The sequence below is a fragment of the Denticeps clupeoides genome, chromosome 4 (assembly GCF_900700375.1).
Source record: "Denticeps clupeoides chromosome 4, fDenClu1.1, whole genome shotgun sequence".
NCBI classification, from domain to species: Eukaryota; Metazoa; Chordata; class Actinopteri; order Clupeiformes; family Denticipitidae; genus Denticeps; species Denticeps clupeoides.
In genome coordinates, this window is record NC_041710.1 from 33,876,539 (window position 1) to 33,898,365 (window position 21,827).

General features: G+C 42.3%; 1 protein-coding gene across 2 annotated transcripts; it reads right to left on the minus strand.

The window, feature by feature from the left end:
• Window positions 1-2,053: 2,053 nt before the first annotated feature.
• On the minus strand, window positions 2,054-21,758 carry fmnl2b (formin-like 2b). 2 transcript variants are annotated; one of them, XM_028977604.1, is made up of 28 exons: window positions 21,166-21,758; window positions 19,864-19,947; window positions 19,404-19,484; window positions 18,117-18,193; window positions 17,831-17,914; window positions 17,601-17,747; window positions 16,880-16,988; window positions 15,769-15,845; window positions 14,050-14,143; window positions 13,886-13,960; window positions 13,697-13,807; window positions 12,973-13,122; window positions 12,742-12,843; window positions 11,426-11,759; window positions 11,023-11,202; window positions 10,844-10,864; window positions 10,568-10,692; window positions 9,928-10,130; window positions 9,282-9,516; window positions 9,141-9,209; window positions 8,917-8,997; window positions 6,823-6,952; window positions 6,575-6,738; window positions 6,333-6,434; window positions 5,872-5,973; window positions 5,575-5,698; window positions 2,944-3,048; window positions 2,054-2,812 (listed from the first exon to the last, which is right to left on the minus strand). In XM_028977604.1, exons 1-27 carry the CDS (start codon window positions 21,280-21,282, stop codon window positions 2,957-2,959), a joined length of 3,270 nt encoding a protein of 1,089 aa, XP_028833437.1. In that variant the 5' UTR covers window positions 21,283-21,758; the 3' UTR covers window positions 2,054-2,812; window positions 2,944-2,956. The 2 variants fall into 2 exon arrangements, with proteins under 2 accessions (XP_028833437.1, XP_028833438.1); XM_028977605.1 differs by lacking the exon at window positions 10,844-10,864 and having other exon boundaries at window positions 21,166-21,282.
• Between the last annotated feature and the right edge of the window lie 69 nt (window positions 21,759-21,827).

A 21,827-nucleotide genomic window follows, 5' to 3' on the forward strand; every position in this document is an offset into this window, starting at 1 on the left:
CGTACAAATTCTATATTCATATTTTGTAATGTACAAACATTTTGTACAAACAGCAGCAGGAGCCAGAATTTCTTTACTGAAATAAATTCTTAACGCAATAATACATTGCCCACGCCCTCTTTTGCTAGAAAGTCTCTTATTGTATCATTTCTTTCGCGCTATTTTTCTCCTGTTGTTCAGGCCCAGATCTTTTTTTGTCTCTACTGCTACGCCAGTGGGTGGCATTATGTAATCTGCATCAGAGTTACTTTTGTAATATGACAGATAATTTGAATGATCATACTGAGGAGCAGTAGGTCAGATTCTGTGGGATTTTTAATGCAGATTATAAGAGGTATACTTGGCAGCAGAGGGCATGTGACCTGTTGGACAGTGGTCACCTACTAATAAATTATTCTTTAATACATACAACAACATTGATTTTCTTGTGATAAGATGTTGCAGCATGTGAATTTTCAAATAGACAGAATGAATGGCTGTTCTGTGAGTAAAACCAATTCTAAAGGGTTGATTTCAGGCTTGCTGGACACGTTAATGCACCAACCACAGGCATGACCCATTTTCTCTGCCAGCTTTTTTGTCTCTCATGTTTTATTGGTGCTTTTTATTCAGTAGAGACTATGGGCTACACTCTAATTACTAGAAATTATAACCAGATTGCCTGAAGTCTTTCAAGATTGAGATGGGATAGGATAATGTAATGATGTTGAATATGGTATTATCAGTCTACACTCCCTGCATTTATCTATGCTTTCAGGGCTTGGAGAATAGAACAAAGGAAAAAAATGTGGCACATTAACATGACACTGTTTAAATCAAATAAAGGTCATTTTTATCTGTCCTTGTGTTTGAAAGAAAACAATTGCTTAAAATAACATTGTATTTATCCAAAATGGTGTCCAAACATTGTTGAATGGAATGAATGGCAGATTTGCACAAATGTAGACAGGCTCATTATCAGCAATGATTAGTCTTTATTTCTAATTGGAATGCTACAGTGTTCACAAATGCAAGTCTGTCACTTCTTAAAACGAAAAAAACAAAGGCTGACTGCAGACCAACTACAAAAATTGGTTTTGTATATAAAATTCTTTCCTCAGTGACTCATTTCTATAAATTTTTGAATATATTTTATTCAAACTTAGTTCATGGTTTTCATGGAAAGCAAACATCCCTAATTGACTCTAAGCTTTTGAAGAGGTAATTAAAGAGTAAAAATTTCTTTGGGAATAACGAGAGTGTCGAAATGTTTTTAGTGTTATCAGCTAAGTGGATGCAGGTTTCCTTTGTTTCTGGCATATTTCAGTGTTTTATGAAAGTTGGCAGCCGTGATTTTTCTCTTCTTCAATAACTTTTTCCAAGGAAGCCATTGGCTATTTACCACTTCCATACAGTAATCTACATTTACACAATCATCAACTGTGGACATGTTGCCATGTAACATGCTGAAACTGATTGCATTGGTGTCCATATGTACAATACAGGCCAAAGGTCCGGACACACCTTCTCATTCATTATGAATGAACACATGTGGAGTTATGTACTTAATAAAAAGTGGAGACCTGGCCTCCAGTCACCAGATCTGAACCCAACTGAGATGGTTCGGGGTAAGCTGGACTAGAGTGAAGGCAAAGGGGCCTTCACACAGAAACACGTGCTAAACACCTCTGGGAACTCCTTCAAGACTGTTGCAAAAACATTTCAGGTGACGACCTACTGAAGCTCATTGAGAGAATGCCAAGAGTCTGCAAAGCAGTAATCAGTGCAAACGGTGGCTATTTTGAAGAAAGTAGAATATAAAACATGTTTTCAGTTTTTTGCTAAGTACATAACTCCATGTGTGTTCAGTCGTAGTTTTGATGCCTTCAGTGAGAATCTACCAATGTAAATGGTCATGAAAACTGAATGAGAAGGTGTGTCCAAACCTTTGGCCTGTAGTGTACATGGTGTAGTACTTTGCTGCTGCCATATGGTAGGAACTGGATATTGCATCTGACGCTCTTACATACACTCACACACAAACAGAATGAGTAAAAATAGTCTTGTTGTGGTCTTGCTTTATTTGATGGTTGTTATTGAAAGGTAAGGTTCCAGTTGTGCTATAAAGAGGATTATTATTTTTTTTTTTTTAAAAAAGGAAAACAAACGTGCTACTCTTGTTCATTCAGGTGTCCAGTGTTTAACGTGCATAATCAGAGAAGAGTCATATTTCACAAGTGTGCTGAGTGCAACATTTAGTATGGTTAGAAAAAGTCAGTCATCATCAATTAATTAAATAATACAAAAAAATACCCCACAACATAATTTAAAACATTTAAAATGAATCAGAGGAGGTGCTGGGCTGGCTCACAATATGTACAGAATTACAATGGATGGACAATGTAAAAAATAACATGTTTGACTTTTTACCAAAATATCTGTACATTTAAAAAAGTTTTTTTCTTATTATTACATCCATGTTAAAACTGAGATCAGCAATGCCAGGCTCACACAGATAAGAGTTAAGAGTCACAAAATAAAACACACATTAGGTTAACACTGATATGGGGTCTTCCAGTTCACAACAGTGGCATCACGCCAACAATTTCCATCTCTCCAGAGAAATCGCTAAAATACACCAGTTTTAATTCTTTCTTTCCGCACTGTAGGACATGGTCCATGTTCACAACTTGGTTACAAAAAAAATTCTCTAATCCAGGTAAAAAAAAACAGTGCTTCGGAATGGTAGTGTCATCTTTCCTGGTTGGGGATTAGCAGATCCCCAAATCTCATTTCTCACTGCTTCTGAGTCTCTAGGGTGGAACATGCAGACCTTACAACATACAGACGAAGATAAAATGTTAAATGAATGCAACTGCAGTTAGTACAATCTAATTTAAGCAGTAAGTTTATCTTTTCAAAAAAGAAGAGGCTATGAGAGAAGATGAAGGAGAAAAGTGCCACCTTATTGAGGGACTTAGTAATGAAAGTCTTCAGTGTGGGTGGAGTCACAGAAGAAGCGGGATCCACGTTTGGCTGACCGTGCTGTAAATGGGACTGTCTTCAGCACTGCAGGAAGAAAAACAATCATAGAAAGAATACTGGACCTGTTAATGCTAATACTACACCAGTTTACAAGGCAAAATATTGAGAAACTGAAGAGTAGAATCTCAGAACAGAATCTCAGGGACTGGCAATGAGAAGCTACATGATCTTTCATGTCTTTCTCCAATTATACACATCACATTAATCCATTGATAGGAAACCCCATCGTAATGCTTTCATTCTAGTAAATTCTTTTCAATCAATCACTCATGTGATCCTTAATAGTATAATAGATGTGATTCTTGTAAAGGATCCTCCTGAGACAAGTACTGGAAACAGTATAGTGCAACTTCCTGTCTATGGGCAACCCAAATGTAGAGCTGATGTAAATGTCCCATGAGAATTTTTTTGCTTCTTTAATATAGTCAGGTCCATAAATATGGGGACATCAACACAATGTTAACATTTTTGGCTCTATACACCACCACAATGGATCAAATGAAACGAACAAGATGTGCTTTAACTGCAGACTATCAGCTTTTATTTGAGGCTATTTACATCCAAATCAGGTGAACGGTTTAGGAATTACAACAGTTTGCATATGTGCCTCCCACTTGTTAAGGGACCAAAAGTAATGGGACAGAATAGGAACCATAAATCAAACTTATACATTTCAATACTTGGTTGCAAATCCTTTGCAATCAATTACAGCCTTCAGTTTTGTCTTCAGCAAGTGAAATGCTCAATCGGATTCAGGTCTGGTGATTGACTTGGCCATTGCAAAAAAAGTCCACTTCTTTCCCTTCAAAAACTCTTTGGTTGCTTTTGCAGTATGCTTTGGGTCATTGTCCATCTGCACTGTGAAGCGCCATCCAATGAGTTCTGAGGCATTTGGCTGAATGTGAGCAGATAATACTACACGAAACACTTCAGAATTCATTGTGCTGCTTTTGTCAGCAGTCACATAATCAATAAATACAAGAGAACCAGTTCCACTGGCAGCCATATATGCCCACGCCATTTCCAGCACCGTGCTTCACTGATGAGGTGGTATGCTTAGGATCATGAGCAGTTCTTTTCCGTCTCCATACTCTTCTCTTCCAATCACTCTGGACCAAGTTGATCTTGGTCTCATCTGTCCATAGGATGTTGTTCCAGAACTGTGAAGGCTTTTTTAGATGTTGTTTGGCAAACTCAAATCTGGCCTTCCTGTTTTTGGGGCTCACCAATGGTTTACATCTTGTGGTGAACCCTCTGTATTCACACTGGTGGAGTCTTCTCTTGATTGTTGACTTTGACACAGATACACATACCTCCTGGAGAGTGTTCTTGATCCGGCCAACTGTTGTGAAGGGTGTTTTTGTCACCAGGGAAAGGATTCTTCGGTCATCAACCACAGTTGTTTTCCGTGGTCTTCCTGGTCTTTTAGAGTTGCTGAGCTCACCGGTGCGTTTTGAGAATGTTCCAAACTGTTGTTTTGGCCACGCCTAATGTTTTTGCTATCTCTCGGATATGTTTCTTTTGTTTTTTCAGCCTAATGATGGCTTGCTTCACTGATAGTGACAGCTCTTTGGATCTCATCTTGACAGTTGACAGCACAGATTCCAAATGCAAATAGCACATTTAAAATGAACTGTTGTAATTCCTACACCATTCACCTGATTTGGATGTAAATACCCTCAAATAAAAGCTGATAGTCTGCATTAGTCTACATCTTGTTCGTTTCATTTGATATCCATTGTGGTGGTGTATAGAGCCAAAAAATTTAACATTGTGTCGATGTCCCAATATTTATGAACCTGACCCTAGGTCTTAGTGGTCTGCTAATACTGTATCTGATGTCTCTTTAAGCGAGTCCCACAATGAGAATTTCCCAGGATGCGCCATTTGATTGTCTTTAGCTATAAATTTTAATGAGGAGGAGAGCAGCCTATAGAAGTGAGAGGGCATTTGTACAAATGATGTCATCATTTGGTTCTTTAGAGTGACTGAACTAAAAAAAAAAAAATTCATTTGTTGTCATCTTTACATCCAATCACCAGACAACTGCAATGCTTTGCATGTTTGGAGGCCATGATGGTCGGTGGCAACAATGTTTTAGGGGAGTGGAAAAAAGCATCACCATTCACCATTTCTTGCCACTGCAGGACCATAGACACGCTAGGGAAACTTGTATTAATGTTAAATCATCTCACAAAGTGAAATTTTCATGATAGGGGACCTTTAACACAACAGGAAAAGAGGATATGTAGTCAGACGGCAGGCTAGCAGGTTCTAGTTTTTAATAGATGCAGTGATATGGAGTAGATAGTGTATCTAGTCACAGTTAGCTAGCATTTGTGAGCTGGTACAGTGCCATAGTTGACTCTTAAGAATATATAAAAAAAATATATAGAAATATTTGTAGTAAAAGAAAACATTCAGATCTGGCAGAGTGGTGACAATTTTGTGACAATAGCAAACCATATGTAAATACGTCCGAATGATGGCTGGTTGCAATTTAGAAAATATAGCAGGCAAGTACAGGAAGATTTAACCATGGTCATTTACCTGTGATTATGTCCTCGATGGCCCCATCTTTCCCCTCGTACACATGCCGACTGTCTTTACCCTGTTTTCTCCGCAGCTCAGAAATCAGCTCTTGTTGCTGTCTCTTGCCCCTGTGAGATGGTGACTGCGGTGTTTGTGTTATGGGAAAAAGAATGTTAAATACATTTCACAGAAATATCTAGAGTTATGAAATTAATTATAAAAAAATCTTTAGTGAAATCACAAAATTGAGGGGTTAATTTTTGTTGCAAAACACTGGGATGTCATATAAAAGCATGAAAATGGGCTGGACACTACCTGCTGGTCCTCTTGCTCTTCCATCAAGGCCTCCTGCTCCAGTAGCTTCTCCATCATCAGCTGCTCCTGCTTCTTCCTCTGCTCATTCTCCTCATCTGCTTGCTGGTGAACAGATAACATAAGGAAGTCAGGAGGTGAGGATCACATGAGCAACCCTCCCTCACTTGACTCACAAATCACAGGTAAACTCAAGATAGGAATTTTTTTTATTTTTATTTTATTTTTTTTACAGAAGTTTTACAGAAAAAATGTGACACACACACACACACACACACACAGTTTTGGGTTTATATGTTTCTAAGTGAAGAACTTGCCGGAATATTGCGTTATTAGAATAATGTTTCAATCATAACCACCAATAAACTTCACTCAACACTCCTTCCCAGCTGCCCCCACACAAAATACTATTGTTACATTAATAAAGAAACAAAACATCCCTTAAACAAGAGGATTATGCTTACTCTGTAGGACTTGACGAAGCGCACAAACACTGGGAAGAAGACGGAGGGGGGCATGGTCTTGGCGCTTTCGCCAAAGAATTTCACGGCATCATCAAAGGCATCCTGAGGAATATATATATATTTTAAATGATGTTTTATTAAGAAGATCGTGGAGTGTTTATATAAAATCTAAACTTAATTTGAACCCCTTAAAGTAGTGGAATTACGACAAGAAAAAAACAAAACCACCATGCAGGCCTCACCTGTGCAATCCTGGCATCGTCCTGCAGCTTCTTGAGTCGAGCCTCGTGGTGGGAGATGAAGTCCTTGAGCAGAGAGTTATGTCCGTGCATGCTGAACTCCCTGCGGGTCAGGTCCATCCCCCTCTGCAGCTCCCGTACGTCCAGGAGAACATTCTCCAAAGATACTGCAGCACACACGTCAAGAATCAAGACCCACAATGATTTGCATGATTTGGACAGATTTTGAACTAATGACAGCCAATGTTCACCTGCGGCTGCCTTCTCCACATAGTGCAGTTCGTTATAGAACAGGGACACGACTGGATACTTCTCCTTCACCACATTAGCAATGTAGTGCAGGAGGGTCTGCTTCCTGTCCGTGGACTTGGTCTCTAACAGCTGGGGACAGGAGGCATAAGAGAATTATTATCAAAGTCAAAGTCAGCTTCATTGTCAATTCTGCCACATGTACAGGACTTACAGAGAATTGAAATTGCTTTACTCTCAGACCCATGGTGCTTACAAGTAACATTAAATACAAACAGTAACATTAAATACAAAGGTATAAAAAAAAAAAAAAAAAAAAAAAACACAATATACAAATAAGGGCACATGGTTGAGAGTGCAAACCACGTAAACAATGTGAACAATGTAGTGCAACAGAGCTTGTAAGTGTAAAAGTGACAAAGTGACCAAGTGAGATAGTTGGCAGACCAATGCTGTACAGAGTGACCGGTGCATGGTCAGTTTGTGAGTGTGTGTTAGAGTTCAGAAAGTTTTTGGAGCAGAAGAGGGGAGTGAGGGGAGTGGGGGCAGAGCCGGGAGAGAGTTGAGCTTCCTGACAGCCTGATGGGTGAAGCCGTCCTTCAGTCTGCTGGTCCTGGCAGTCTCCTCCCTGATGGCAGCAGGCTGAAGAAAGTTTGCATTGGATGGGTGGGATCGGCTGCTATGCAGAGGACTTTTTTGGTGCGGCGTGTGCTGTAGATGTCTTGGAGGGAGGGGAAAGGGACACCGATGATTCTCTCAGCTGCTCTGACTATGCATTGGAGAGTTTAATGGCAGGACGCATTGCAGGCTCCAAACCACACAGTGATGCTGCTAGACAGGATGCTCTCGATGGTTCCTCTGTAGAATGTGTACATGATGGGGGCTGGTGCTCTTGCTCTTCTTAGTTTGCGGAGGAAGTAGAGACGCTGCTGTGCTTTCTTGGCCAGTGCAGTGGTGTTATTTGTCCAAGAGAGATCCTCAGTGATGTGCACACCCAGAAATTTGGTGCTGCTCACTCTCTCCACAGATGCACCGTTGATGGTCAGAGTATTTCCTCTCCTGAAGTCAACAACAATCTCTTTCATCTTCTCCACATTCAGAGAGAGATTGTTGTCTCCGCACCACGTGGCCAGGCGGCTTCACCTCGCTTCTGTAGTAAGACTCATCCCTGTTATTAATGAGACCCACCACAGTCGTGTCATCCGCAAACTCGATGAAGAGGTTGGAGTGCAGTCATGGGTCAGCAGAGTGAAGAGAAGGGGGCTCAGCACACATCCCTGAGGAGCCCCCCGTGTTTAGAATGATGGTGCTGGATGTATTACTGCCAACCTGTACTGCTTGTGGTCTTCCTGTGAGGAAGTCCAACAGCCAGTTACACAGTGAGGTGTTGAGCCCCAGCTGGATCAGTTTTTGTGTGAGCTGTTGTGGGATTATTGTGTTATTGTTGTTCAGCCATAGCAGCTATGTCCTAATGCACATTAGGGGTGTTGAAATTAATCTCATGAATCATCGCGATGCAGATGTGGACTATTCTGCATCAATGCAGTATAGAAAACAAATGGTAATTTCATAATTGGGGCAGTGGTTGAGGAAGCGGCCCCGTAATCAGAAGGTTGCCGGTTCGAATCCCGAGCCACCAAGGTGCCACTGAAGTGCAATTGAGCAAAGTACCGTCCCCACACACTGCTCCCCGGGCGCCTGTCATGGCTGCCCACTGCTGGGATAAATGCAGAGGACAAATTCACTGTGTGCACCGTGTGCTGTGCTGCTGTGTATCACATGTGACAATACACTTCACTTTACCGATGTTGCTTGGGGATTTTCTGGTGGCACTATAAAATTCCTTGCAACGCTGGGTCAAAGTAACTCATCTCACGGTTAAAAAATAATGTGAAGTAATGTAGAAAAACGTATGTGATATTGAGTTGAATCAATTCGGTGACATGATAATCATAATGGAACTGAATAGTAAGACCATTGAAGTTTCACACTGCTAATGCACACCTGCACAGATACATTAGTCCAGGACTACATAAATAATAATAAATAAATAAATAAACATGCTGCACCACAGATGGGACAACTGGCCTTCTTACCAGATCCAGGCTCTGCAGCTTGAAACCATACACTGCTCCCCTCTTACTGCTGTTCATATAGTTCCCCAGAGCCAAGATGATCTGAGTCACAGAAATAAAGAATATCAACAGTCATAAATCATGGGTAGGGCGATAAGATTCCAAGACAGCAGTTTAGATCCCCTATACTTCCAAGGTGAACATTTTTTTCCAGCAAGCTTGTCACAACAGTGCTGTGTGCTCACCTCAAGGATTTTCTTCAGCTTTTGTGATGACTTTATGGACACAGAAGCAGCAATGATTGCATGAAGTTGCTGTGAATTTAAAAACAGTGATGAGATGAATGTTTATACAAACTAAGGTTCTACCAAACCATCCCTCCTTACTGGTGTAAGCATCTGCAGACTGTCTGAGAAGTTGCCCATGAAAGCCATGATAGTCATGCGCTGGGACAGGCGCTCAATCTTGCTGAAGAGCATCATGAAGCGGTCCTCCTCGGTCAGGCCATCGAGAGGCCGGCGCTCACGTTCGTATTGCCTCAGGACCTTCATCTCACCCTCTGTAGGCATGAAACGCATCAAACACTCTGCAAAGTCAACTGGAACTGTGCGAAGGTCAAACCTAAGATCAAACACACAAAAAAGAAGGTAGTGAACAGCAGCATTCAGCCATATCAGACATATCTCTATTATTATCTGCAGGTTTACTAGCAATAAAATACGTTGTATATTACTGTAAGTGAAAGTGTAAGTTGATTGTCATTGTGAAACACATGACAGCAAACGGTGACCCAACAAAATATGTACTCTGCATTTAACCAATCACTTTAGTGAGCAGTGGGGAGTTCATGTCAGGTGACTGGGGAGCAGTGTGTGGAGATGGTGCTTTGCTCAGAGGCACCTCATTGGAACCTTGGTGGTCAGAACTGGCAACCGTCTGATTATTGGTCCATTTCCTTACCCACGAGGCAGTCCACTGCTCCACTGTATAGAAGAGTATTTCTGCTTATGGAAACATCTCCAGGGAACTCACGTTTGGATGGCCTTGCAGATCTCTTCAGGACTCTTTCCAGCCTTGCGCAGTGTGATGGCCAAGTTTTTGGCCCTGTTTGCTTCCAGAAGGGACACCTTGTTTGGTCCCTTCTGAGGGGCCTTCTGCTTGCTCATGGTCATGTCTACAGCTGGCCCCTGGGCTTTCGTCTTGAACATCTCCTCAAACTCATCCACATTCAAGTCCTAGTGGAGAGTGGAGACAGCAGGGTTAGAGACATGAAACTGTTCATAGCGCCAGGATTCTTAACTGGATGATTGATTGGCTTTGATTAGCTAAACAGGTTGTGACATGGCCTGTCTAGTCACTGTGTACTACAGTATCCCCTTAATTCTGCCTGAGAAGGCGAAGAAATAAATCAAATCCAAGGATGCATTCTAAAAATGACAGGCGACTCTCCAACAATCAAATTAGTATACATTTCTAAATTACAATAGGTTTCACTGCTGAAAATATGGGTTGCACATTGTTGAAGTGCTCATAGTACTACTTTTATAATGCTGCTGCACCAACGCATTCACATTATCATACATTACATTCCCAAAAGAAAGGGTTGTCTTAGCAGGAGAGTACATGCTACAGAAGTTTTCGGTGAACCAAATAAGGATAAACGCTCCTGTACCTCCAGGATCCTTTCATCATCGATTTCATTGAAGACTGTGCCATTGATCTGGTTGGGTTTGAGGGCCACCCAGTTGAAAACAGGCATACGGAACTTGGTCTTTATGGGTTTCTTAATCTTCACCGCTGAGAAACAAAGAGTCTGTGCATAAATACCCAAAAATTGGAATTTCACTATTGTGCTTCACATAAGATTATAAACACTGTATGAAATTAATAGAGTGGACTGGCGGCACCATGGCGACAACACACACAAAAGCCAGAGGGGTAAACCTACAGAAAAGCTTGATGGGTCCATCTTTGTGAGCAGAGAGAAAGCAGACAGAAGCAAAAATATTTAGCCAGAAGGAACCAAAGAACATAAGTAACAATCCAGTATAACCACACTGAAGAACACAAAACACATGTGAACCAGGACGGACCGAGACTGGCAAACCTCCGCCATGGACCACTCACCTGTCAGGCCAGAGTTGAAGATGACTGTTGGAGAGCCGCATCCAGGCAAGGGTGGCGCAATGGGCGGTGGTGGCGGGGGTAGCTGACAACAGACCTCCAGAGCAGGGCCAGGGGGTGGAGGAGGGGGAGGCGGGGGTGGAGGTGGGGGCGGAGCAGCAGTGGCTGAAGGACCGTTCAGTACTGAAGAGAGAGAAAAATTTATTCTCGCTAGAGAACCCTAGATGCCACCAGCCCTGAACAGCTTAGATCTTTCCATGTTCCACCACACCTGGGTGGTTTCAAGATTATGTAATCGGTGTCCTCCAGAACCAGGGTAGGGGACCTCAGATAGGGTCACTCATTCCAAACTCAATTAATATTTCTGGATTTTTTATGTATTCATATTGATAATTTTCTAACTCACCAGAGCTGTGAATGGGTGGAGGGGGCGGGGGTGGAGGAGGTGGTGGAGGCGGGGCCAGCACAGACAGAGCTGCTGCCGCTGTGCCTCCATGCGCTCCACCCACTGCAAGAACATCAGGCCCTGGGGAACCGGGGGCTTGTGGAGACGAGGGCGGGAAAGAGCTGATGTCCCCCTCGCCGTCCCCTTCACCCCGCTGTGTGATTTGCAAGCTGTTGCGACGCTCCAGCTCGGTGATCTTCTTCTCCAGCTGGCTCTGCTTCTGGATGGCCTCGTTCTTTTCCCGCACCATCCGCCGCAGAGAGTGGACCTGGGAGCTGGCATCTCGGTACACCACCTGCAGGACAGGGGATCACTGTTGCTGCACCAGCACTTCAGCAGTTTTCAAGGAGCTACGACAGCACTGGTCTTCCGGTGTACTTTGGGAGGGATGGTCAGTTTAAAATCTGGTCTAAAACAAAGCCTTCCCATAAAAATACAATCAAACCCACATTACATTGATTTAAAATCAAAATGAAATCCTGCTTTAAACAGAAATGTTCAAAAGCTGAAGTATATTTGGCCAAGGAAACAGATCAATCTTACTCAAATCCCTAGATCAGACACAACGCTGTGCAGTTGTATAACTGAATTACTGTACAGAGTCAGAACTACACTGATTGGACAAAGTGGAATGCAAGTTATACCATTTTTTTTTTCATTAATATTATTTTTCATTATTATTTTCATAACTGTAAAATCTGTAAAAAAAAAAAATAAATAAAACAAAAAAAGTGAGGGGAATAAAATGGCCATAACCAAACCCTGTTCCCTTGCAGCCCTTGCAAACACTACTTATGAATTCAACAAATGTTGAAGTTTTGTAATGTTGAGAAACTTGCTGTTGCTCTACTTTCTGTTTTAACAAAACGGATCACGTGTTACTCTACATAAAAGTAATTATACATGCTGCACAGATATCAGCGACTAGACATTGTTTTCCAGAAAGGTCCTATTCTTTTCTTATGGTGCTTTTTTTTTAATTTGTACTTTTTTGTTATTAATTTGCTTTATTTTATGCTTTGTTGGTGAAATTAATAATTTGTATTGTCAGGGCTGTTACTATTTTAATGCTTCATCACATTTATTATCTATCACTCTGTGAATACTCAACAGAAGCTTAACTCATTTCATAAAACAAGTAGCAATATCTGTTGGAAAAAAAAGACTTTGTAAACTGTATAGATTCATAAGCAATTTATTGATTATTAATTTAAAAGATGCATGTATTGGAATCATGATTTATTGTACAGCCCTAGAAAAGTGTGCTATAAACTCACCCTGAGGGACTCCAACTCCTTGTTCTTCTGCATCAGTTGCTTTTCCAGCTCAACTATCTTGGACATTGCCTCGTTCTCTGTGTCCATGAGCTTGTCAGTCATCTACAGGTAAGAGTTTCCATAATTACACATCAGAAAATGATGTTTGATGAATTCTCACTTCTCCAAAGTTCACTACCAGGCTATGAATATCAAGCCATCTTCATCACTCAAATCTGGTCTTCTACTCACATGAGACAGGTTCTCCTCCAGCTCCTCTACCCGTTCCAGTGCAGCGTTCTTGGTCTCAGCATCCTCCAGGAGAGTCCCCACATCAAAAAGATTGTCCAGGTAGGCCTGGATCTGCACCTGCAGTTTATCGCTCTCTGTGTGCTTCAGTCTCTGTGATCACACATACAAGAGAAGAGTGTGTGTGTGTGCGCGCTGCATTATTTCATATGAGCACAGTCTGTACAACGTTGTGGCTGTGTCTGCATTGCTCTGCACAAATAAGGGGAATAAATAATTACACAAATTCAACAACAGCAGCGTCAAAATATTTCATTTGAGAGTGCCACCTTTTGTGGGAGAATGTTTTCTCCATGATAGTAGCTCTCATTAAGGTATTTAAAGGGCAGCCAAAACAGCCCTTTGTTGCAATCTATAGGGGACTTGAGCAATGCTGTGTCAAGCATGGAGTTCCCAAGGGGACAGTTGCCCCCCACCGCAGACATTCCCATACACATGTGGGTCCAGCTGAGATTTCAGTTCAACTGTGTGTGGCTGGATTTAAAAGTTTTAAACCAGAATATGGATATGTAGCCTATGCAAACGTTTTCAGGACTAAAGAACAGTTCTCATGTTGCTTTCATTAGGGCAGAACTATGATCATAATAGAACCAACTCAGTTTTCAATATAAAAAAAATATTTTTTGTATCATGTTGTTACCCCAGAAAGGCAATGTGTGTGTGTTACCTCAAGATAGTCATCCAGTGAGAGTTTGGTGAAGTCGTACTGCAGATGCACTCTGAAGTTCATGTCCTCTACAGAGTGCACAACAATGTTGATGAACTGCATACAGGCCACCTGTAGTGACAGAGAAGACCGACAGCTGTCACTCATGTACACGTTATGGTCTGGACCACTGCAGGGAGGAGAACCTACCATGAAGTCAATGTTGCTGTCCTCATTTTTAAAATGTTCCATCAGTTTCTCAAACCTCTGCGTCTCTGAACAAACCTGAGATGAGACATTATATTTCAGATTCTCTCCGGTGCCACAAGGCTGGTCTACATTTTTTTTTAATAATTATCCATCCTTTCTCCTACCTCTTTGAAGTGGTCAAAAGCAGCAAGGATGATTTCATGTCCTCCACGCACCAAACACACAGCCGCCAGCAGCTCCAAGACAAGGGCTTTAGTCCTGCAAGGAACAGAGGAGCAAGTCACACCCACGCTCACTTTAACAACAGACTGGGACCCGGAGTTGTCCAAGACGGGCAGAGTTCCTCTCTGTTATTATCATTCAGTCTCTAATGAACAGGTAGCTTGGTGAAGTGGGTGGGGCATCTGAATTGATTTAAATTTTTAATCAAATAGAGAAAAAAAGAAAAAGAAAAACATAAGAAAACATGAAGAAAGAGGATGTGGCTTATTTATTAATACGTTTTTGTTTACCAATGCAATGCTATACTTTTGTTGGAAATTTGGAATTGAGTCTTTGCAGGACACTTTTGGACCTCATTGTCACAGATTTGAATGAAATATGGAATGCTGATTTGGCATGTCTTGGATGAATATTGAAGTTTATGTTGTGGATTAATATGATGATAACTGGTGGCTAGCACTGAAGACAACTTTTTACGTTCTCCTTAACCATGTTCATCCTATTCATACTTAATTCTCATGCCATCCTATTCTGAGTCACGGGGTTGGAGAACTTGTCCAAATCAGATGGACCTCCTGTACGGGAACCGTGGAAGCAGATTGTAATCAGATACAACTCTGCACACCCACACACCTCATGCAGAGCCTGTAAATAACAGCAGGAATTTATGTCCAATTCATAAAGCATGGTTGTATCTTCATGTAAATCAAAATAATGACACAGTCTCCTATAACAAAAATATACACAAATATTCAGAGAATTAGGACCATATTGAAGTGAAACAGTAAGTCATCTAATGACTGACTGCAGTTGGAACTGCAGAATATCTAGAATCCATTTAATGAATCAAGTTCAGAGGTGTGCCCTAGAATGACATATCCAAATAGGAATCATGCCTCATGCAAAACAGCTGTTGAAAAATGTACAGAAGGCTGGAAAGGGTGACAGTCAACTCGAAGATATTTATCAGGTGAGTTGTCTATAAATGGAGACAATCTGGTATTGTTGCCTAGAAGTGGACAGCCTGCCAAGATAACCCCAACAGCACAAAACAAAACCATTAATTTGTCAAAGAAATTAAATAATATTTCACATATTCAAAAACATGCAAAACTTTAAACAAGAAAGTAGTCCAAGCCAGGACACCAAGAATGATTCCCTGTTGTTAAAAAAGATAATTGCGGCACGCCTGAAGTTTCCATTATGGACTCTCCATAATAGAACTGGTAAAATGTGTGGAGGATTATTGGAATGAACTATTAGGAACAATTAGAAAAGGCCGCCGCATATAAACATATGACACCTACATCCTAAAAGTAAAGTATGGGGGAGAAAATTTGGGCCTGCTTTGCAGTTCCGGGACAGGACAGGTATCATTGAGGGGCAGATGAATTCCAAAGTTTATCAAAGATGCTGGAATAGGACAAACCCAAAACATCACAGTACAGAAGTCAACTATGTGTGCACGGTCTTTTTGCACACTGTGAATCACTGAAGCTCCACAATGTTGTCTCTCTGTGTACTTGTACACAAATATAGACAGGCCCACATTTTCTGAGCTGGTCGAGATAATTGCTGCCAAAGGAGGGTCAACCAGTTACTAAACATAAAGTTCCTTTTTCCACATTGGTGGAATTTTCAGCATTAATATTGTTACTCACCTTGGGTTTTTATTGTTGAGGCTCAGTGCAATTTCATTCACAGCATGTGGATGGGACATTACCATGTTAAATCCATACTACAGACAAAGAGAAGAGGTATCAAGTCAAAGTCAAAGTCAGCTTTATTGTCAATTCTGCCACATGTACAGGACATGCAGAGAATTGAAATTTCATTACTCTCAGACCCATGGTGCTTACAAGTAACATTAAATACAAACAGTAACATTAAATACAAAGGTATGAATAAAATTAAAAAAAAAACACAATATACAAATAAGGGCACATGGTGGGGAGTGCAAACCATGTAGTGCAACAGAGCTAGTAAGTGTAAAAGTGGCAAAGTGAGGTACTTGGCAGACCAATGCTGCACAGAGTGACTGGTGCACGGTCAGTTTGTGTGTATGTGTGTGTGTGTGTTAGAGTTCAGAAAGTTTGTGGAGCAGAAGAGGGGAGTGATGGGATTGAGGTATGAATATTCTGACTAATTTAATGCAAAATTTAATTCATTTTTAATGAAAAATTATTTTATGCAAAACACACACTATCATGAAAAGGATAGTGTGATAGCTGATCAATGTAATTTTACAAATGTCTGCTGTATTCAGTTGAACCTTAATGAAAGAAAGTTGAACTCGTGGAATGTAAAAATAAAAATGCAGTGACTCCACTACACGTTTGGTTTCTATACAGATTATGGTCCCCAGTACAACTGTAAATATTAGCCCAAGTCTGACCTGACTCAGGCTCAATTCCTATCAAATTCTACTCATGCTCAGGTCGACTTGGTTCGGTCAGCAAACAAATGTCTGGTATATGGTACCTGTCCTTTCTGTATGATTCACTGCATGTAAGTTTGTTTCAGTGATTGATAAAAGAGTTCTCCATGTTGTAATTTAGTTTTATTAATTGTTCATTATTTGATTTGCAATTCTCTGCCAAAATGAATCAGGTGATTCTCAGAAGAGAGATGTGAAAATGGATGCTGAGGAGGTGAAACGGAAGCTAGACTCATTTCCTGTCCCTCTAAGTCTACTGCTTGTAAAGCGAGCAAAGAAAGCTGGGCCTGTCGGGTCGGGCCAAATCCCCAGTGTCATGGCGGAGTGCAGCTCACTTGATAGTTCATGATGGCCCGCAGACACATGATGCACACATGCACGTCGTCCTTCTTACACACCAGCCTGGAGTTCTTCAGGGTCCTGCGGCTCGGCAGAGTGTTGGACCTGCAGCACAACAGCAGCAGTTTGTGTGTGTGAGTTGACTGACTCACAGTCTAACACAATTCAGCTCGAGACCTTTAGAGAATCATTCCAGATATTTTTTATTATATATTGACTGGTCAAAACTATTTTTCTGACACCTAAAATATCCCTCTGAGGAGTCAAACTTGACTAATTCAAAATGTAAAGGTTTTAGTATATGCGACCAACAACAAACAAAGAACATTTACTACTACAGTTAAAGTGAAATAAAATAATTTTATTAAACAAAAAAGCAGGATACTTCTCAACCTATAATAAATAAAATGCATAGATAAAATCTTTTGACAAGTGCTCTGTAACAAGGTGCAGTGGCTGATGGGTAATTTGTCATGAGCTGGTGTTTACTTTTTCCTCGACCCAGTCCCTTTAAAATTAGTGGTTTTAAGGCCTCTGGTCTGGAACCTGAACCACCTGAGAAGTCCACCCCACATGGAAAGACAGGATGGTTGTAATTTGGAATTCGTTATGAACAGACAAGCCACCAAACCCAATAAGTAAAACAAACAAGAAAACAAACAAACCTGAGCACTGAGGATATGTTGGAGTCTGGTGAGTTTTCTGAGTGTGACCTACCTGAGAGAGTGTCGTGTGGATCGGGGAATGCTGCTGCCACTGACTGGGGAGGGCAGGTTGCTGTCACCATGGAGATCCTCAATGGATCTGCTCCATGGAGTCTCCACGGAAACCTCACTGCTGGTTTCTGCTGCATCACTGTCAAACCTGATGCGTGTTTATAAAGACATATCAGCCACTGCCATCATGCCAGTGCAGCCCTACTCACCCACCCACACAGCGCCACTCACGTCACAGCATACTGTGCAAATGACAGGTATTCCACCAGCACGTCCAAACCACGGTTCTCCTCATTCAGGAACTCACGCACCCAGCTGAGAAAATAAGCACATAATGGGACTATTGTGTCACAATATAATGACAATATAATGACAATGTCATTATGCACGTTCCCTGCTCAGAGTCTAAAACTCTGATTTCATTCCAATAAAATTCCCGATGATGAGGGAAGCAGACACACTGACAGATTTTGAGTCAGTTTTTGGTGCAGGGCATGAAACCACCATGGAGACTGACCCAATGTGGTTGGTCCTTAGTGAGATCTCCAACTCTCTGAGAACTTGGGTGGACTCCTGCACTCTCCGCCGAAATTTCTGTAGGAGATGGAGACCACATCAGACAGCTACAAGGCATTGACTAGATTTTCTTCTCAAATAAATCCAGACTCAGCTGGTCTGGTGTCAGTCACTGTGTCGCAAGAACTGTTCAGCTTCAACCGCATGGAGGTACTATCTGTTCACACACCAGAGTTCTACTCAGATACTACTTTACTCATTTACAACTGGTACACAGACAGGAAGCTACACAAGCAGGACCAGCAACAGCAGCTATTCAACGTTGGCACTGAGTTGGGCTTTCATAGCAGGTTTTACTCAACCAAGAAAAGAAAGTGGCTTGTGAATGTATATTGCATAGGTTCGGTGGTGGCCTAGCAGGTAAGGAAGCAGACCGACAATCGAAAGGTTGTGGGTTCAAATCCCAAACCTCCAAGGTCCCCTTGATAAAAGTATCATCCCCATACACTGCTCCCCAGTCACCTTTCATGACAATTGAATCACTTTCAAACACCTAAAATCTACAAAGTGAAGTGATTGTCATTATGACAGACAGCACAGCACACGGTGCACACAACGAAATGTGTCCTCTGCTTGGTGAGCAGTGACAGGTGCCCAGGGGGCAGTGTGTGGGGACGGTGCCTTGCTCAGGAGGCACCTCGAACCAGCAACCTTCTGATTACAGGGCTGCTTCCTTAAACGCTAGGCCACCACTGCGCTCAACTACAAAAAAAGGGTGTGTGACAAAGTCAAGGAGAATAATAAACTAGACTAGACAAAACAGATTTCTAAAATATTAAACATAAAACATCATTCCCGCTAACCTGAGATATAGTTTATATATATCCCAAAGAAGCTATCCTGATAGATAGCCCAGGCTTAATAGTTCATAATTACTAGTACTACTAATACTAATAAAAAAAAAAAAAAAAAAAAGGCAAAGTGCACATGATCTGTAACACTAAATGAAGGAACCTTCCGCACCTGTGAAACCATTTCACATATGAACATACTATATTTTCAAACAACAACTTAAAAATACTGATATTGCTTGTACTGTTCAAATATTTAGTTTTTCTTTCAGAATATGCTTTTTCCACTCCGCATGGTATTGAGCTTGAAATTGATACAAAAATACACACTTAAATAAGGGGAAAAGGATGTATCACACAGACTACAGGCCAGAAGTTTGAAACATGTAATCATGAGGTGAGAGATGTCAGTGACTCTGGAGCGGGGAAAAACACACCTTCCTGGTGACAGCAGGGTCCAAAAAGCCTCTCAGCTTTTGAATGTACGTGTGGGGCGGGTTCTTCACCTGGAACCGCTCCTATGCATCACAAACCACATTCATCACAAACATATTATAATATAATACAACTTTATTTCCACTGATGGAGCCGCATGACTTGGGATTGTTATTATGGGATGAGGCAGTGCATTATTAAAAACTCCACCCCACGTACATCATTCATTATTCATCCCCTCGTTACAACCACTTCCTGCTCAGACACAGTGCGAGCAGCATCCACGCCTGTCTGCCATGAGATGACGTACCCAGGTTACCATGGCAACAGCCTGCTGAGCCAGGAGGCTACTTCATGTGGGAGCTAACTCTGCACTGGCAAGCAGGCATTAAAGAAACACTTCTGTCTTTTATGAAGGATTCCTGGCACCAATGCAAGCAGGTTATTGTCACCGGAACTCACCTGATCACAGATCAGCTCCCACTTCTTCTCATTGTCATACTGCCGCAGTATCCGCACCTTGTCCGGAGGCAGGTTCATGGAGTTCTGACAGACACACAAAGTTACTCCTTCTCAGTCAAAAGAGAATGAACTAGCTTCTGAGATAGACAGTAAGAAACAGAGACACTCCGTATGGGGTTGGCATACGTGGGAAAAGAGTTTCACCAGGATGTTATCTGTATTCTCTCATATTATCACACACTGTAACACTGTACTGAATATAGTACTGCACACACACTTACAAACATATCATTGTGATTATGGACATTCACATTATCATCATGAACATGACTAGTGTTGTGTGGTAGTAGCCTAGTGGGTAACACACTCTACTATGAACCAGAAGACCTAGGTTCAAATCCCACCTACTAAAATTGTGCCCTGAGCTAGACGCTTAACCCAAGAGGAGCTGCTCCAAGAGGACTGTCCCTGTAACTAACGATTGTAAGGTGCTCTGGATAAGAGGGTAAAGGTAAAATGAGCCGTTGTGGGCAAATAAAAAGTTTTAATACTTAAATGGTATCAAAGTATGGGATCATTAAAGTGGTCACAAAAACTCAATAAGTTTGTTGGTTTTTTGTGATAAATACTGATACTGCTTGAAGAAAAAAAAAAAAAAAAAAGTGTAATATGGCACTAGTGGAGAGGTAGAGAAAGGACCCAATGAAGCCCCGATGTTCTCACTCTGCTGTCGAATTGGAGATGTTCTGTTGTCTGAATCATCCTGCAGTTTCATGTTACCTTTGATCTAAAGATACACAAAATCACAGGCCCGAAGCGGGAAGAGGATAGGAATCTGATCAATAGTCTAAATCTAATACTGAGATGAGCTGCTGAGGGTGGAGCATCAGACTTCGACAAGGACAGTGGCGTCTCCAAAGAGACCATGCATCGCTCACCCCACAGCCCCGTGTGCCCAGACACCACTGAGACACATCTGGCGTGTGCAGGCCTCAGGAACATTCGCACGTGTGAAGATATTTAGTGATCACCTACACACCACAACGAAGGGACGCGGCCGTGGAAGTGCACGCGTGCGACACGCGTCCTCGCGCGGTGGCCCATTGTCTCAGACTTGTTGCTGAGCCCCATGAGCCCCCCTCAGCGGCGGGCCATGTGCACCAGCCGCAGGAACGGACAGACGGACGGCTCCGAGTCACGGCGCGTCACGCCGTGTTTAATTAGCCGCTATCGCGCGATCAAAGCACACAATGGACGGGCGCCAGCATCCGCAGATTATCGGCGAAATGTTGCAAGATTTACCAAAGCGATGGCGAACCTCTCCTCCAGCTCGGCGGCCTCTGGCATGGGCAGCTTGGGAGGCTTGTTTCTCGCTCGGAAATCGGTTAGCTGAGCATCCATGCTCTCCGCGTTCCCCATCTTCCTTCCGATGCCCACGTCCGACGCGCCCCCACTTCTTCGCAAACAGTCGGCTAGTGCACAAAAGGTTTTTCGTCCTGTGTATGTGGGGAGGGTGCGAAGTGTCCGATTAGATTAAAGTCTGCTGCTCTTCCATTGTTGCGAAAACAGCCGAGCGATTGAGAAAGACCGCCGTCTGTCTGACTCCGTAGCAGCAGCAGCGCTACATTGGTAATCCATGATTTCTGCCGTTCGCTCCACGCATCTTTCCACGGCAGAACAATGCGCACGTCTATTCCACGTCCTGTGCACAATGCGCGCCGCGCTCCCGCTTTGCGCCGTCTGGAGCAGCGTGCATGGCGGCGTGGCGAGCTGGCTGCTCAACCCTTCATGTGGCCGCGGAGTTCGACAATCACAGACGATACGGCAAAGTGTCCATTCACCCGCCGACACAATGAGTCCTTTGAGCGCAGAAACCCCGCTGGGGCGTGCCAAAAGCCGCGATGCTCCGGCGAGGGGGGCGCAATGTTTTGTTCGGTTGCATGCTGGGACTTGGAGTCTTTTGG

What these genes read in the sequence shown, in the direction of transcription:
- fmnl2b (XM_028977604.1), bottom strand. Translation starts at nt 21,282, where the DNA reads ATGGGGAACGCGGAGAGCATGGATGCTCAGCTAACCGATTTCCGAGCG. An exon ending in ACAGCAACATTGACTTCATG is followed by an intron (nt 13,808 to 13,885) that starts GTAGGTTCTCCT and finishes CTGTCACTACAG; the next exon opens with GTGGCCTGTATGCAGTTCAT. An exon ending in AAGAGCAAGAGGACCAGCAG is followed by an intron (nt 5,699 to 5,871) that starts GTAGTGTCCAGC and finishes CAAACACCGCAG; the next exon opens with TCACCATCTCACAGGGGCAA.